General features: G+C 31.7%; 1 protein-coding gene across 4 annotated transcripts in view; it reads right to left on the bottom strand.

Annotated features, from left to right (window-relative positions):
• Window positions 1-1,258: 1,258 nt before the first annotated feature.
• Window positions 1,259-18,612, bottom strand: part of bves (popeye domain cAMP effector bves) — a 58,820-nt gene continuing 41,466 nt past the window's right edge. The window contains exons 3-8 of one of the 4 annotated variants that reach the window (XM_075298212.1): window positions 11,106-11,263; window positions 10,939-11,041; window positions 10,716-10,865; window positions 7,144-7,279; window positions 2,569-2,601; window positions 1,259-2,202 (exon numbers count right to left, since the gene is read on the bottom strand). In XM_075298212.1, coding sequence (XP_075154327.1) covers window positions 2,138-2,202; window positions 2,569-2,601; window positions 7,144-7,279; window positions 10,716-10,865; window positions 10,939-11,041; window positions 11,106-11,263 — 645 coding nt within the window. In that variant the 3' untranslated portion in view covers window positions 1,259-2,137. Of the gene's footprint in view, window positions 2,203-2,568; window positions 2,602-6,010; window positions 6,773-7,143; window positions 7,280-10,715; window positions 10,866-10,938; window positions 11,042-11,105; window positions 11,264-18,612 lie in introns of those variants that run through there. The other 3 variants (XM_075298213.1, XM_075298214.1, XM_075298211.1) reach the window with 3 other exon arrangements.

Below are 18,612 nucleotides of genomic sequence, written 5' to 3'. Positions count from 1 at the left end.
TTTTCAGCACATGGATTAGCTGAAATAATTGTGTCTGATAACGCGACAATATTTCAAAGCTCTACTTTTAAGCGATATTGCAGTGAAAATGGAATAATTCAAAAATTTATAGCTCCAGGTCACCCAGCAACAAATGGATTAGCCGAGAGATATGTTCAAATTTTAAAAACGAAACTAATGGCAATGGAAGAAGAAAACGTTCCACTACAAGTAAAAGTGCAAGAAATCCTGATGAAATACCGTGCAACCCCATTATCATGTGGCGAAACTCCAGCAAAATTATATTTGGGACGAGACATTCGAATCAAACTAGATGCTATACGCCCAATGAAGTATCAATCTAAGAAACAAAGTTCCAGACCTGCTATTCGCCAACTTATCGTGGGAGAAAGGGTACAGGTGAGATGGTACGCCCAAAATAAAGAAATTTGGAAATTTGGTGAGGTGCAGAAAAAATTTGGTAATTGCCATTATCAAGTAAAGTTAGACAACGGTTACGTTATTAAACGCCACATCAATCAACTATATAAAACTTTAGTGAAACATTCTTTTGAAAATACTTCTAACACACACAGCTCACAACATAAGCGACCTCAACTAGAACAGATAATAATACAACGACGTACTGGTCCAACTCAAAACAACCCTCAAGGTCGAGAACAGCAGCAAACAATGCCAACACCACTTAGAAGATCAGCCCGCATCAGGAGACCGCCTCCACAACTAAGGGGGCATGTCCTTTATTAGCGTGGGAGACTGTGGTGTCTTTCACATCTGCATTGGAATCTCTATTTGTTATGAAGGTTCAATCTGTCATCACTTCATCCTTTTTATATACTTTTATTAATATCCATTTTAAGTACTAAACTTCGTGTTACATAGCAGCCATTTTTTAAATCGTTACAGTATAGGTTTAACACTCAATCAGCTAGCGTCGTTACGTAATTGATCATATTGTCTTTTTATTGTTTAATAAAGTAATAGTTATGTTTTTAATATGACATTACGTGTTCATCATTATTTCATAAATGGATTTTGAGCGGTAAAAACACAACAATTACATTCTGGCCAATTATCGATTTCAGAAAACCTCATAAGAATTTGAAGATTACCAAAATTCAATTTAATATTGTGGACTTTTTTTGAAAAAAAAGTTTATTAGTTTAAAGGTCAATTTTTAGCATTCTTGATCCAGTTGACGTATTTGAACCCATTTGAACTTGAACGTTTCCAACACTTCCCACATTAAAAACACTCGTTTTTTTATACTCATTAAAGAATTTTATTTGCATAAATGATTAAATTAGTTTTTTGTTTGTTTGTTATTTAGCGTCTCTTCTTATTGCATAGGTACGTACATAAATACATTAAAAAATATAACAAAAAAAGGTACACCTTTGGTCACATTTAACTTCTTCATGAGACCTTTATTAGTTCGTAATTATAATTTGTAATCATAGTTGTTGTGAACGAAATGGCAACTTTACATAAACCCTTTGAGTTTTTTTTTCTTCTAAAAATAATAATGTAAGAAGAACTATATTCTGCATCACTAAACAAATTTAATTTTTTTTGTTTAAATTTTATTTCATATAATTGTTCAATTTCAACAATATTCGATTTATCTACGTTTTTTGTTGTTGTGGTTGTTCTCTATTGTATATTATTTGGTTTTTCATTTCTGTTTGTTTGTTTTTTGGTTTGTCACATTCACATACATACTAGATACGCTTAAATTTGTAAATATGAAAAAATATTTATATATGTATATATAACAAATTTCACTAAATAGCAATGTACTACTTTAACTAGCATGTTTTTCGTCTTTCCATTAATACTGAATAATCGGCAGATAGTAGAATAATCGATTTTTTTGTTGTTCTTTTGACTAGTCAGATAAATATATGTATATATATACATATAATACTACGATACAATAAGAATATCTGAATGGTATGTTTGTATGTGTGTGTGTGTGTAAACTTCCTGTGCTTTTTAAAGTAGTACAGCATTATTCGTTGAATAAAAGTAATCCTTAATTCCTTAATTGCTAATAATACTCAAAATAATCTCAAAGTCTAAACATACTGGGTCGACGAGCACTAATGTTTACTATCAATAGTGTTTTCTTCTGTACTCATACGGCCGTTTCTGTATCAGTCTCGTCGATGCGTCCCAAACGCCATGAGTTTGGATCTCCTACTGTAAAAAGTTTAAAAATATTTTAATGAGTAATGAAATCAATATAACGATATACATTAACTATTTTCATCTCTTGGAATAGATGTGGGAATACAACATGCATCAATAATAATAATAACAAGAATAGAAACATAATAAGGAAATAAACAACAAAGATCTAATTTATTTACACATCGACAGTACACACACACACACTCCCAACCATGTGCAAGGGGTTGTCGGAAGGGACATATACCTGGGTTTCTTTTTTGGTTTTTTTTCAAATTAGTACATACATATATGCGTATACAACAACAATGACGACAATTTGTAATTGTAATCTGAAACAAGAGTAAACACGAATTACAATAACCACAAGATACTTACCACTTTCATAGTACTTTGATATCCGTGGGAGGGCTATTTCATTGAATTGATTGAAATAAAACAGAAACGAAAATTACAATTTCACGAAATCATAATAAACGAGGATTGTTTTGATTCTTGTAGAGTGTGTAGAGCAATGGTGCTAAATGCTGAATTTCAGGAATATATTTATAAATGTGTTTTTTGATTTTTGTTTTCTGTTTTTTGTTTTCATGATGAAAGGTATACTTGATTATAAATAAGCTTTTGTTGTTTGTAACTCCTTGCAGGGGGGCCGAAACAAATATTATTTTAATGTCCTACATATAAACCAATGGGTCAATATTAATTGACCCATATCCTTGAACACATCCTTCTACGTTTTATATATGTATGTACAATATTATGGTCTCAAGTATTTACAAATGATATTTGCTTATTCCACTGAAAATAATTTCAAGCATTTAATTTTATTGCAAATCACCTTAGCAAAATGTACAACTATAATTTTCAGAGATACCATTCAATATATACAAAGGTATATACCATAATCGCCTTCCCTAATATCTATAGGTACATCACAATATTTTTAGAGTAGTACATTGTAATTCGTTAAATTGGCATTTTAAGGGCTTTGAATTGCTTAAACAAATGGAAATAAATATTATTTTCATCTCTAAAATGATTGATCTCTTTATTGCAATTGTGGTCTTTACGAACAATGTATTTATGAGGGTAACAATTGTACCCAATTATACTCAAAAGTTTGAACATATCTTTTCTATCACGAACTGAAAAAAAACCTGTACATTTTGAACGGGGCAGAATGCTGGTGACGTTTCTCAAGTAACATTCAAAGTGGTTTCCTCGCAATGTGAAATACCGTTCGGACTCGGCTATAAGAAGGAGGTCTCTTGTCATTGAGCACTTATTGAAGGAGACGAGAGAAGTTTAAAACGTGTGGTAACACAATGGTCTGAATAGTCTAAGGAAGCTTGAAGTAACTGGCTGCCCCTATACCTACTGTAAGCGGCAGAAAAGAATTTAAAGGCGCAAACAGGGCGAACCTAATATAATTTTTTGTTATTATTATCCATTTAGAGATTACATAGACATATTTAATCCCAGAGCTAAAAAAAGGATACACATGTCGAAATTGAATAGTTTTCACGATTTGCAATGTCATTAAATAAGTTTAAGTCTAATTTAGATTTAATTTACTTTCAAATCTGCTAGTCTATAAGGATTGTTATCCACAAATAAATAAATAAATTCGTCATATGCAACTTTTGAGTCATATATGATATGACAGCTTGACTCTTGGCGTCCAAAAAATAAATAAATAATCGATTTTTTGTGTCTTTCATTTTGTTATTGTTGGTGGTTTCTTCTTCTATCTTTTTTTTTTTAATTTCGGCTTAAAACCATATGTCGGCTAAACTACAAGAGTAGAGAAATATGTTTGCCAAATTAGTTAGGAAAAATCGTTGTTTTTGGGAGAGAAATGGAAATTGTCGAAGTAGATTGTGTTGGTACGAAATTAACCTGATGGTGACTAAAATCATATTTCTAACGAAAAAGCAAAAAAATGACTGTAAATTGAACGTGCATTTTATGTAGATTTTTTAAGCTGGGTTACGATTTCGCAAAAAGCAATTTTTTTTTGTTTTTCATAAAATCTTAACTAGAAAGAAACATGGAATGGTATACAAACTTGTGGCAATACAAAATTTTGCATTTACCTAAACCATAGCAGGAGGGTAGTAGCCGACTATTAGGTAGTAGCCGACTATCAAACCCTTTTTCGGAAGGTTCAAGTGTAATTCACTTTGGGTTGAGTGAATTACCCGAATTTATTCTGATAATTGGTTGATAGTTTTGCTGCAAGTAGAGAATGCTGATGAGGAATGTGGTAATTCCGAAACAGCTGTACGTCCAACCATCTTGCTGTCTATAGGGCTTTGCCCAAATAAATTTGACAAGCATACTTTTCCTCTTTTGGTTAAGCTACACTTGTAGTTTAGTCAATGCATGGCTTTAAGCTGAGATCAAAAACAACAATAACAAATTTTATTTCTATAGAAAATTGTGTCCAATTTTTTTCTATAGAAAATTTTGTCAAAATTTTATTTCTATAGAAAATTTTTTCCAAATTTTATTTCTATAGAAAATTTTGTCCAAATTTTATTTCTATAGAAAAGTTGGTCCAAATTTTATTTCTATAGAAAATTTTGTTCAAATTTTATTTCTTTAGAAAATTTTTTCCAAATTTTATTTCTATCGAAAAGTTGGTCCAAATTTTATTTCTATAGAAAATTTTGTCAAAATTTTATTTCTATAGAAAATTATGTTCAAATTTTATTTCTATAGAAAATTTTGTCCAAATTTTATTTCTATAGAAAAGTTGGTCCAAATTTTATTTCTATAGAAAATTTTGTCCAAATTTTATTTCTATAGAAAATTTTGTCCACATTTTATTTCTATAGAAAATGTTGTGAAAATTTTATTTCTATAGTATATTTTTATCAAAATTTTAGTTCTATTTCTATAGAAAATTATGTTCAAATTTTATTTCTATAGAAAATTTTTCCAAATTTTATTTCTATAGGGAATTGAAATACATGGGGGTATATCTTTTGTTTGAAATTGTTTTCTATCCTGCCAAACAATTGCTTTGTTTCCTAGAAGGGATGCGTAATGACAGACGCACTCTGGTTGTCCCGCGTTACACAATAATTATCAAGAAACTCGTGTTTTCCTACCATATCAAGTTTAATTTGTGCTTTGATTACCTGTAAGGTAATTGCATTTCTCGTGGCAGATAATGCGACAACATGGGGAAAATCTCACCCCTCCACACATCACTAAATTTCTGCAAAACATCATAAAGGGTAATATTGAAGGAAAACCAGCAAGAAGCAGGAACGAGTTAAACTGGCAGAAAAACATCCAAGAATGGACAGGCTACAGGGATGAACGTAATACGATTTCGACCGCAAAATATCACAATTCTTAACACATTTATAAATGTATCGTATGACTCGGTTATATTTGGCTAATGGATTTGCAAATAAATAATATAGATTATTAGAAAATATGATCTTAACATTAGGTGCCGGATACATATATCTTGTAATATGCTTACTTCGATTTTCTAAAGTAATTAATGGGACTATTCTCGATTCAATTGAATTTAATTCTTCTTCCTTGTTTTTAAAGGGCATCTGGAAGTACCTGTTGTATAGCTCTTGATATCTGAAACTGATGGTAAATCTTTTGATCTCTGGGAAAGAAAAATCTAGATCACAAAATACTATTACTGATTTGAGCAATGTGTAGCTGTTCCCATGTAGTTAGCGAACAACCAAAAGTCCATCACACATAATTAATTTTTAATGGGAATAATCGATTATTATCTAGATTCCATTTCGACTTACCATGGCGATTTATATAAAAAATGTAATTTTTATTAAATGTAGACATTTATTAAAGAAGTTTTGAGGCGATTTGAATATTTCGTTGCTTAATACAAGTCCCGACAAGTTTCTGGACAAGTAAATGTTATGGTACACACTTCATTAGAGCATAAATACTATATGTACAAAGATTATCCATTTCTAGATTCTACATTAGATTAGTAGAAAGGAGGATATACAATCGACATATTCAAACTATATCGACAACTACGTAGAACAATTGTGTATGATTTACATATTTACAATAAATTAGTAAAAATTGCCTTAGAATTATGTCGTTTTGTATGTGGATGGTGTGTATCGCCAAACATTATGCATATACAGCTATGGAAATTTCGTATTGACAACCCACCCCACCGCTCCCCCAGAAGCAATAACAGCTTATTATTCAATATTTGTATTTTTTGTTGTTGTTGTTGTTGTTTATAATGTTATACATTCTTATTTGGTTTAGTTTTTCTTCAGTTACATTATAAGTTCTAGATTTGATTAAGTCTACAAAAAAAATATGTTAAGGCTAAGAAGGTTTCGTTTTAAAAGGCTGGTATTGCATGTACATACAATTTTTTTTGCGAGTACATATAATTATTATTACTTCATAATAATCATGTTTGGTATTTCTGAAGAGGAGGAATATTCAGCTGAGCAGGATTTATCGTCGTTGTCGCTCATAAGGTCTGTAATAGGCTTTAACAACTGAAATGGGGGTTTGGCAGTGTATGTACGGCCCAAAAGAGGCACATGCTCCTCTAAAATAGAATTCAAACACAAAAAAGGGTACAATCAAAATAAATCACTATTTTTGTTTGTTTTGTTTTTTTTTTTTTGTATATAGTATATAGAGGGAACAACACAAAATTTTGGTATTGTTTGAATTATAATTAATACGTATGCATGCAACAAACATACACAATAAAGTTATACCAAAGAAGTAGAAAAATATTTCGATTTTTTTTAAGTTATTATTACAAAATAAAACTTCGATAATAACAAGCACTAAAAGCCAATGAATTTTATTGAAATAAAAATTTTTATATGAATGTATGAAATGCTCTATACAAGTATATTACTACTCGATCATTATTGATTGCAATATTATTGATTGGTGCATTGTATTTACCTTGTAATTGTCTATTTATTAAAGCTGTTAAACTGTGTCCTTCAGCACTCTTCTTTAATATCAACATGGGTTTATCTTCTGCATCATCATAACTACCTGATGGCAAAAATCCATTGCTGGCAATTGACTCGCTAACCTGTTGAATGGAAGTGAACAAAGTTGTTAGTTGTTTGAAGTACTATTTATTTTTATTTTTTTATTCTTTTTTCACGAATCCAAGCCGCAAGGCCGGCCATATACGGATTCTTTATCTACAGATAAATGCAGAAATGTTTATCACCAATCAAATAGCATTTGTACATAATATCTCATTCACATTACATTTCCAAAATCCACTTTAAATAGATTTCAAAAGCGATTTGAAATCCACTTTTAGTAGATTTCGAGCCTAATGTGAAGGAGGTATAAGGTAATGTATCTATTTCATATGATAGTAACAAAAATTATAACATCAGTAGTTGGTGGACTTAGACTATGTTTTGACGATATTTGATATCATCACTTCTAAATCTAATAGAGTATATCCTTTGGTTTGCACCAGGGGCGCACACAGAATTATGTTTCCGGAGGGCCGAGTGAAAATTTACTCTGACTAGGTAAGACTCATTTCTATGGGTTCGTACGTCCCTGGTTTCAACTCTAAAAATGTTTCTACTTTATTCCTTCTTTCGATCTCGATCTCAATAATTATAGATGGGCATGATTGTCTGATAATTTTAATCAGTTCTCCAATAGGAACTGATGGGGATGTGGAAATACGAATCAACTGTCTTTCTTCCAAATTGTACTATAAAGGAAGCCATGTATTGCAATAAAAAACTATGTATAGATATCTTGAAATTTTCAAAGAAATATTTTAACGAGAGTTTATGGCTCGCCAGCCACATGAATATCATATAATTGAAATCAAAAATAAGAAAGGATGAAAAAGTCCTATAATTGTCATTTTTATTTTTATCACATCATCAATAAATCAATAATAATAGGTTCCTTTATCAGTGTATGTCTTTTGTAAAGGGTGGTTAAATTGTAATGGCCGATGTTGAATGTGAACCACACATTTCTCTATTCAGACTTACTCAATTTGAACCATGGACGTCGTGAATGGGCAGAATGGTTCCAAGAAATGGCAACAGTGGATGATCAATTTTCGAGGAAAATCATCTTCAGTGATGAATGAGGCACATTTTCACCTCAATGGATTTGTCAATAAACAGAATTGCCGCATTTGGGCGAATGAGAATCCAAGAGTGATTGTCGAAAAACCAATGCACCCACAAAGAGTGACTGTTTGGTGCGGTTTATGGGCTGGCGGCATCATCGGGCCGTATTTTTCCAAAATGAGGCCTGTCAGGCAGTTACTGTGAATGGTGTTCGCTATCGTGAGATGATAACGAACTTTTTATGGCCCGAATTGGAAGATATGGATGTGGACGATATGTGGTTTCAGCAGGACGGTGTCACTTGCCACACAGCTAACGAAACAGTGGCTCCTTTGCGCAATAAATTCAATGGCCGTGTTATCTCACGTAATGGCGATGTCAATTGGCCGCCAAGATCATGTGATTTGACACCGTTGGACTTTTTTCTTTGGGGTTATTTGAAAGAAAAGGTGTACGTCGATAAGCCAGCAACAACTCAAGAGCTAAAGGATGAGATAATTCGGCACATTAACGGCATAGAACCTCCATTATGCCTCAGCGTCATCGAAAATTTGGACCATCAGATGAAGGTGTGCCACCGAGGTCGCGGCGCCTATTTGGCCCATATTTTGTTCCATACATAATTGAGCAATACCAATATATCATAATAAAATAAAATTACAATAATTTCCTAAATAGTTTGTGTTTTATTCAAAATCAACATCGGCCCTTGAAATTTTAACCACCCTTTACAACACAGAAAAAATATCACCAAAATATTTCCAGTTAAAAAGTTGATTGAAGTTTACAAATTAATCAAATAAAAAATTAACTTTTTAATAAAACTAAAAAATAAAGTCAGTTAAAAGTCAGTTACGTTCTTAATTAATCTATTATCCCAATTAATTTTAATTAATTTTTTTAATTTTTTTTTTTTAATTAATTTTTAATTAATTTTTTTAGATAAAAAAAAATATTTTCAATTAAAAATATAACTGAAAATTTTACTCGGAAATAATTGATTTCTGTACACATACTATTCATTAGTTCATTAAATTTTGACTAAAATCTCAACCGAAATCCAACTTTAATTCGAATAAGAAAATATATAGGAAAGTGCCATTTATTTCATCTAAAGGTGAAATAAATAAATAATTAATTGCCTCAATTAAACAATTAATTGAGTTTTGCGATCATACTCAATTAATTTTTTTATTGAATTACACAAAAAAAAAATATCAACAAAATATTTTCAATTAAAAAGTTGATTGAAGTTGAAAAGGCAATTAATAAATTAATTGACAATTAACTTTTTAATCAAGATAGAAATATTATATTAATTAAAGTTTTTAATTTGAACAATTAATGTTTAATCAAACTAATAACACTGAGTTTTGCAATCAACATCAATCAAATTTTTAATTGTATCATTCAAAAATTAATTGAAATTTCAAGTATTTTTTTATGGACAATTAAAACTGTTATTGATACTATCATTTTCGTGATTGAAGACATATCAATTAAAAAATTAATTGGATCAATTAATTTTGTGATTGTATCAGAAAAAAAATTTTTGTGTGTAATTAAAAAAATAATTTAAAGTGCCGAAGAAATGCATTATTTTTTTTTAATCATTTATATTTTTATAGCTAATTAATTCTGTGATTCATTCTATCATTTTCGTTATTGAAGAAATTTCAATAAGAAAATAATTATATCAAACAATTTCGGAATTGAATCCGAAAAAAAGGTGGATTGGTCAGGAAGATTGATTTTATGGCGGTCTACACAGAAAAAAATTTCACGAAAATTTTTCCAATTAAAATCTTAATTGAGTATTTAAAAATATTCAATTAAAAATTTAATTCATTCAATAAAAATCAATCACACAAATTAATAGCATCAATTAAGTTTTTAATTGGACCAATTAATTTTTTAATTGATACCATTATTTCTGTGATTGAAGACATTTCAATTAAAAAATTAATTGGATCAATTAATTTCGTGATTGAATCAGAAAAAAATTTTTGTGTGTACACAAAAGGAGGTGCCGGCAGTTTAACTTTATAATCATTTATTAGAAAACAAATGTTGGATTAAAAACAAATAAAAAAATTTATAAGTTTCACCAGGACGACGTTTGTTTTTATTACAGCGGTATACAATCAAGATCTTCATAAATCGCACATTTTTATAAACAAATTTAGTTTTTCATAATTTTTTGTGAACAAATGTTTGTAAACGAAATACATTTTTTTCGATTCACGGGAATTATAGTGATCTAATAGTTAAGCGTTACAAAAATTGTTCGATATGAACATGAATTCGATTTCGATTCCATTTTGCCATAATTGCAACTAAAACTCATAAAATTATGATTGGAGTCAATTTTGAAATTTAATATAAAATTTAACGATGTCATTTACTTGCCTGTGTTACTTGCATTAGTTTTTTAACTACATCACGCCCAAGTATATGATCAAACACTGTTTGTAAAAAGGGCTCTGACATTATAGATAGCTTTAGTTTATCCCGATGCCATATTAAAACACGTGATTCCTCCATTGCCATTATAGAGACCTAGTAAATTTAAAAAAATATATATTTTTTCAAACAATTATTGTATATCTACATGTTTACAAGATTATCTAACCTGAAAGTAGTCATCTGTCGACACACCAAACCATTCTGGTGAATCTAGGAACTGATGAGGAAATACTATATGGAGTGCTCTTTGGTTTTGTGACACTACCAATCTGTTGATAAAATTCATTTTAATCTAGTTTATTTGTACTACCATTCTCTTCATTCAATACTCACTTTCCCGACAAAACGAGGGATAAACTATCGACTTTCGTCACCTTTTCCTGGGCATAAACCTCTTGGTATTTTAAAGCTCGTATTACCTTCATACAGTTTAAAACTTTCTTGAACTGGTGTCTGGATACATGCAATGGTTTAAAGAGTGCTTCGTAGACCTGAAAATAGAAATACAAATAATACATGTTCAATATAACATATAAATTTGAAAATAAAGTCAAATAAAAATATTTTAAGTAGCAAATATTTTTTTTATAATTTAATTCCAAATTTTAATACTATACGATTTTTTTAATCAATTTTTTCAAATCGAAAAGTCGAATATGTAATTCAATGTTCCTAAAATTTTTTTTGTGGGCAGAATGTTTCGAAAACAATACTCAAATTTTGGATCGTTGATCTTTCAGCTTAGCAATACTACCCCACATAAGTTAAAAAAAAGAGTGATTCGACATTTTATAGTCATGTAATTTAATAAATCTATATTACACATAGAAATTAACCCAATTAAGCGCCGATTAGTTTTCATGGTGTTATCCTATGGCTCCATTAGATATTCAATGACACAAAAAAAAAAACAAAAATAATTTAAATTATTATCAGGTTTTATTGAAAAATATTGTTTTGAAACAAAATACGTAGAAAAGTAACATAACGTCTCACCCACCAGTAGACGATCATGGGATCGATCGTAAATACTAAAAACGACCAAAAGCTTTTTAGCGGTGGTTAAAACAGCCGTCAGTAATTCTGGAACTATATCTGTGCAGAACAAACCTAAATAAATTATTCTGTGGGAAAATCTTCAAACAAAGCAATGCAAGCAGATCTCACTATATCCACGAAGAAGTTGGAGGAACAAATTTTTAATTGTTTGGCGGTTGCTAAGCAGCTTGAAACTGACCATAACACCGCCATTTCTGAAATTCAAACACACAACGATGTACTTCAGAGAAGATTAAATAGGGCAGACATAGTAATTAATGGCTTACCTGAAGGTATAACTGACCTAAGGGTACCCATAATAAAGATTGCTTCGTTATGTAACATAGACCTCCCACTGTCCGATATACAACACTGTTGTTATATGGGCAAATCTGTTTTATTGAAACTTAATTGCATTTACACCCGGGATGTACTCATGGCAAACTATTACAATGGCGATCCATTATTACTTTCTACTGTTCTTGGAGAAAATACTGCTGGAAGAGTGTTCTTAAACGATCATTTGCATCAAGCTGCGTCAAAATTGACATACATATGTCGGAAACTTCGTAGGCAGAAAAAAATTACAGCATTTAAGCTTATAAACGGAGATCTGCCTAAAGTTGTCGTTAATCTTCCAAATGGTACGAGGACGACTCTGGATACCCGTGAATGTGCTGACTTACTTGATGCAGTAGACCGCACCAACATCACATCCAATCCTTTTAGTAGTAGTGGATTTTCCACCTGACCTCTTTTAGTAGTTCAATTTCAATTTCAATTACCTGCCATATATAATCCTTGTTTCATTTTTTGTATTTTTTCTATTTTTTTTTATACTAACTATACTTCATCCTAAAAGCTGATATCAAAATTCAATTTTAGTAGATTTTTGTTTTTTGCTTTTCTTTTAAAACTAAGTCTACTCTTCGTATTTCAAGTATTTGATAATTATTTTTGATGTCTGCTTTTAGATAGTAGTTATAATAATTTCCTGGTAACGTTACTTAATGAATGAATTATATTTTCTAACAATTATATATACATATTTATGGATCTTAGTAATTTAGGTGATATTATCCATGACAATTCATTTTTACGTTCCCAATTGTCCTCTTTTAATAACAACCTAAATTTTGCTCATTTTAATGCACAGAGCTTCAATATTAAGCCAACGTCAACAAAATTAGCAGAAATTCGAAGTATTGTTGAGGGTAGTCTACTCGATATAGTCGGCGTGAGTGAGACATGGCTTAAGGGCCAAAATTCTAATGTCGTCAAAATATCTGGTTATTCTTCATACAGAAATGATAGGCCACTTCGGAGAGGAGGAGGTGTTGCCTTATTTATTTCCAGTCGACTTACGGCAAAGGTTGTACATTCTGGTCTTAATTATGGTGTGGTGGAATGCCTTTTTGTGGAAGTGGTAGTTGGGAGGGAAAAAATTTTGGTTGGTGTTGTTTACCTTCCAACTGGGGACTTCGAGTCGCTCGAGTCAGAACTTTCTGATTTGCTGGTACGCTATTCTAACATTATAATAATGGGGGACTTCAACAACAATTTATTTGACGTCGCTAAGTCGTACAACCTGAGACGTGCATGCCTAAGAATGGGGGTTTCCTTGGTTCACAATAATGTACCAACGCATTATGACGCATTTCATCAGTCGTCTTCCCTCATTGACTATTTTCTGATTTCTTGTCCAGAACGTAAGCGTGCTGGTGGGCAGTTTATTTCACCTGGTATTTCAAAGCACGCTTTCATTTATTTATCGTTAGATTTTAGTGTTCGCCAAAGCAGCGACATCTATGAGTATTTTGATTACAACAATTATGATGATCAATTGTTGCGAAATACTATCTCGTGTGTTGATTTCTCGAATTTATACTTAACCTCCGATGTCGATTTGCAGCTGCGTGTGCTTATGGCTGGAATTGACACAATACATTCTGCTTTTCCTAAAAGAAGAGCAAAGTTTTTCAATAACAGTCGTGATGACTGGATTAAGTCTCCCCTTGTACGCTACCATCAGTCATTGGCTGATATAGCTTATAAAGCTTATCTTCGTGACAGGAATCAAGAGAATTGGTCAAATTATTGTAGGGCCAGAAATCGGGCAAAAGCCGTCAAAAGGAGGTTAAAGAGGAATTGTCATGCCGCTATGTTTGACCGCTGTGGACACCCTAAGGAATTTTGGAACATAATTAGGGATAACGGCATAATTGGTGGTGAAGTATCCCCTATTCGCACAGATAATGTTAATGTTGAATGATGGATTTGTAAGTAACCAGTTAAATGTCGTGGGGGATTTTGGATCGTTTTTAACATCTTCACTTGGTGAAGCGGGATTTTCATTCAACTGTGTTACTATTGACGATGTCATCTGTGCTTTTTCGTCCGTTAAGTCTAATGCTTCTGGAAACGATGGATTTCCACTCAAATTCTACAAAATAGTAATACCACATATCGCCGACCACTTCCTTCATTTGGTCAATACCATTATCATGACTTCTAAGTTCCCTCGTGAGTGGAAAACGGCAAGAGTGTGTCCGATTAAGAAAAAGTCAAGTCCGAATTGTCATGAGTATAGGCCGATAGCGCTAATGCCTGTTTTATCTAAGGTATTCGAATATATTTTGAAAAAGCAACTTAATGATTATCTAGAATTTAATAAGTTACTTTCTGATTGTCAATGTGGCTTCAGAAGTCATAGAAGCACAACAATGTTACTGCTTGGCCTAACTGATGCTATAAGGGGGAGTTTCACGCATGATAAAGTATGCGTTTTACTTTCATTAGACTTAGAAAAGGCCTTCGATCGCGTAGATCATTTCATATTGGTAAAAAAGCTTCACCAATACTTCGGCTTCGGCTTTAGTGCCTGCAAACTTATTGCTTCATACCTTACAGGTAGAAAGCAATATGTGCAGATCAATGGAGAAAGATCAAATATTTTGTCGGTAAGGAGTGGAGTCCCACAAGGCTCAATTCTTGGCCCTATGCTTTTCATACTTTTTCTTAATGATTTATTTGCGAATCTTGATATGTTTTGCTCCACTTTTTCGTACGCCGATGATGTTCAGTTGCTTTTTCGGGGGGATGTTAATAATTTAGATGTCTTACAAGCTAAGATTGATTTTGTAACTAATAGTTTATACAGTTGGATGTGTCTCAATAATCTTTCCGTCAATGGTTCTAAGACAAAAGCATTAATTTTTTCACCTCATCCTGATATTGGACTAACTCTTTCTTATAATGGGTGTGATATTGAAGTCGTCCACCATTTAAAATGTTTGGGGGTTACCATTGACGATAGACTTTCATTTGATCTACATATAGACAATGTTATTAGTCAAACGAATTTGACTCTACGCCAATTGTACAACTCTGATTTGATGCTGCCTTTTTCATTCAAAAAGAGACTTGTACATGCTTTGGCAATGCCCAATATTCTATACGGCATTGAGGTTTTTTGTGGCACAAATGCTGGTAACATAAGGAAAGTTAAACTAGCAATTCATAGAATAGTCCGTTATCTACATTCATTGCGTCGATATGACCACATATCTCCTCATGTCCAGGATTTCCTGGGGTGCCCATTTTCGAGTTTTATTGACTTCAGATCACTTGTTCTTTTCCATAAAATTTTCAGTGCTCAGTCACCTCGATTTCTCGTGGACTTATTTTCATTTGGCCGATCGCGGCGAAATCAGATTGCTGTACCTCTTGCCAGAGGTCATATGGACAAGTCATTTCAGGCTAGAATCGCCAGATCTTATAACTGTCTCCCTACTAATTTAAAGGACTTCTCGATTTCTGATTCGACATATCGTAAAAGATTACTCGATCATCTTGGATCACCTGCATGAAGCTTATCCAAACTCGAGTTAGTAGTGCTGCTTTGTTGTGCTTGTTTGAGTAAATAATATTTTCTTATTTTGTCTTTTTTCAATCATAATGGGATCTAAAAATGTTTTGTCATATTTCATTTTTTTTTATATTTTTTTTTATCATATTATTAATTATAATTGTCATATTTCATTTTTTGTCATATTATTAATTAATCTATTTTATACCTTATATATGTAATTATACTTTTTATATACTCGCATATATTTTCACATTGTCATAACTTCAATTATACTTTAGTCACGGTTAGTAGTCCATTGTAATTTACATAAATTGGCCGCTATGTGGCTTCAAATTACTTAATGAAAATAAAAATAAAAATAAATAAATAAATAAATATGTAAATTTATTTTTATTTATTATAATTTTCAGCTTTCTAAATCCGACATTTCCTTCGAGCGAATGAAATTATTTAAAAGAGAATTTTTTAGTTGTTAAATTTTGTGCGACATTCTTATTTTTGGTTATATTTAGATCTGTTCTAAAACGGGCTTTCAATGTCTCTCAATACGCAAATTTCGTTTGTGTACATTTTTCCCTTGGGTGTAGGCAGCTAAATTGCGTGAAATTATTTGGGTCAAACATATCCTCCAATTCTTAGTATCCTATTTAGATCTGATATGCTACAAAAAAATAATTCTTTCCTCCGAAACGAAATTTTATACCAACGAAGCTTTCTGTTATTGGTAATGTTGTCTCTTTTAAAGGCAAATAAATATTTTTTCGCGTGCACCACGATCAGTGTTGCCAGTATTTTTCTGGCTCTTATACCCAAATTATGATGTTTTCGTCCACAAAAATCCCCAATACATTTTTTACAAGTTTTTTGGAAAACAAATAATAAAGCAAAATGCTCTGCTGTAGAAAATCAGTAATAAAATAAAAATTAAAAATAACCAGTAAGGAAAGTCTAAAGTCGGGCGGGGCCGACTATATTATACCCTGCACCACTTTGTAGATCTAAATTTTCGATACCATATCACATCCGTCAAATATGTTGGGGGCTATATATAAAAGTTTGTCCCAAATACATACATTTAAATAGCACTCGATCTGAACAGAATTTGATAGACTTCTACAAAATCTATAGACTCAAAATTTAAGTCGGCTAATGCACTAGGGTGGAACACAATGTTAGTAAAAAAATATGGGAAACGTTAAATCTGAAGCAATTTTAAGGAAACTTCGAAAAAGTTTATTTATGATTTATCGCTCGATATATATGTATTAGAAGTTTAGGAAAATTAGAGTCATTTTTACAACTTTTCGACTAAGCAGTGGCGATTTTACAAGGAAAATGTTGGTATTTTGACCATTTTTGTCGAAATCAGAAAAACATATATATGGGAGCTATATCTAAATCTGAACCGATTTCAACCAAATTTGGCACGCATAGCTACAATGCTAATTATACTCCCTGTGCAAAATTTCAACTAAATCGGAGTTAAAAATTGGCCTCTGTGGTCATATGAGTGTAAATCGGGCGAAAGCTTTATATGGGAGATATATCCAAATCTGAACCGATTTCAAGCAAATTTGGCACGCATAGTTACAACGCTAATTCTACTCCCTATGCAAAATTTCAACTAAATCGGAGCAAAAAATTGACCTCTGTGGGCAAATGAGTGTAAATCGGGCGAAAGCTATATATGGGAGCTATAGCTAAATCTGAACCGATTTTGCTGATATTTTGCAAGTTTTTCGAGACTCATAAAATATTCGGATGTACGGAATTTGAGGAAGATCGGTTGATATACACGCCAATTATGACCAGATCGGTGAAAAATATATATGGCAGCTATATCTAAATCTGAACCGATTTTTTCCAAAATCAATAGGGATCGTCTTTGAGCCGAAACAGGACCCTATACCAAATTTTAGGACAATCGGACTAAAACTGCGAGCTGTACTTTGCACACAAAAATACATCAACAGACAGACAGACGGACAGACGGACATCGCTAAATCGACTCAGAATTTAATTCTAAGCCGATCCGTATACTAAAAGGTTGGTCTATGATTACTCCTTCTTGGCGTTACATACAAATGCACAAACTTATTATACCCTGTACCACAGTAGTGGTGAAGGGTATAAAAATTAAAACTTTGTCAAATCCAGCAAGCAAGATTAAGATGTCGAACTACAATTCTGGAGATATAAAAATTGGAGTTCGGACACCTTGTATTTATGAACGAAAATTTACTTCTAAATATTTAAGTAGTAAAATTGGGTGGTAGACACGTTGCCAAAGTTGGTAAACATTTTCTGTAGAAATAAAATTTTCGTTTTGTTTTGTTATTGTTGGTTTTGTTCTTTAATCATTGTTGTTGTTTTTTTTGATTTCAGCTTAAAACCATGCATTGACTAAACTACAAGTGTAGCTTAACCAACAGAGGAAAAGAATGTTTGTCAACTTTATTTGGGCAAAGTCCTATAGACTGCAAGATGGTTGGATGGACGCACGTTTCGGAGGATGCTGATGAGGAATGTGGTAATTCCGAAACGTGCGTCCATCAAACCATCTTGCAGTCTATAGGGCTTTGCCCAAATAAATTTGACAAACATTCTTTTCCTCTGTTGGTTAAGCTACACTTGTAGTTTAGTCAATGCATGGTTTTAAGCTGAAATAAAAAAAAAACAACAACAATGAAAAAAAATGTTGACAAAATTTTCTATTGAAAAGAAATTTAATAAAAATTTGTATGGAAATAAAATGTTTACAAAATTTTCTATAGAAATAAAATTTTGCCAAAATCTTCTATAAAAAATGAAATTTTGATAAAACTTTCTATAGAAATAAATTTTTTGGCAAAATTTTCTCAATTTTTTTTTCGATTATTTGTGGCCCGAGTGGGCCAACTTTGTTTAGCCCGAAAGAAAAACTTTAACAAC

Source organism: Haematobia irritans, chromosome 3, assembly GCF_050003625.1.
Source record: "Haematobia irritans isolate KBUSLIRL chromosome 3, ASM5000362v1, whole genome shotgun sequence".
NCBI classification, from domain to species: Eukaryota; Metazoa; Arthropoda; class Insecta; order Diptera; family Muscidae; genus Haematobia; species Haematobia irritans.
The sequence above is the reverse complement of the archived record's forward strand: the minus strand, read 5'-3'. Positions and strand labels throughout refer to the sequence as shown.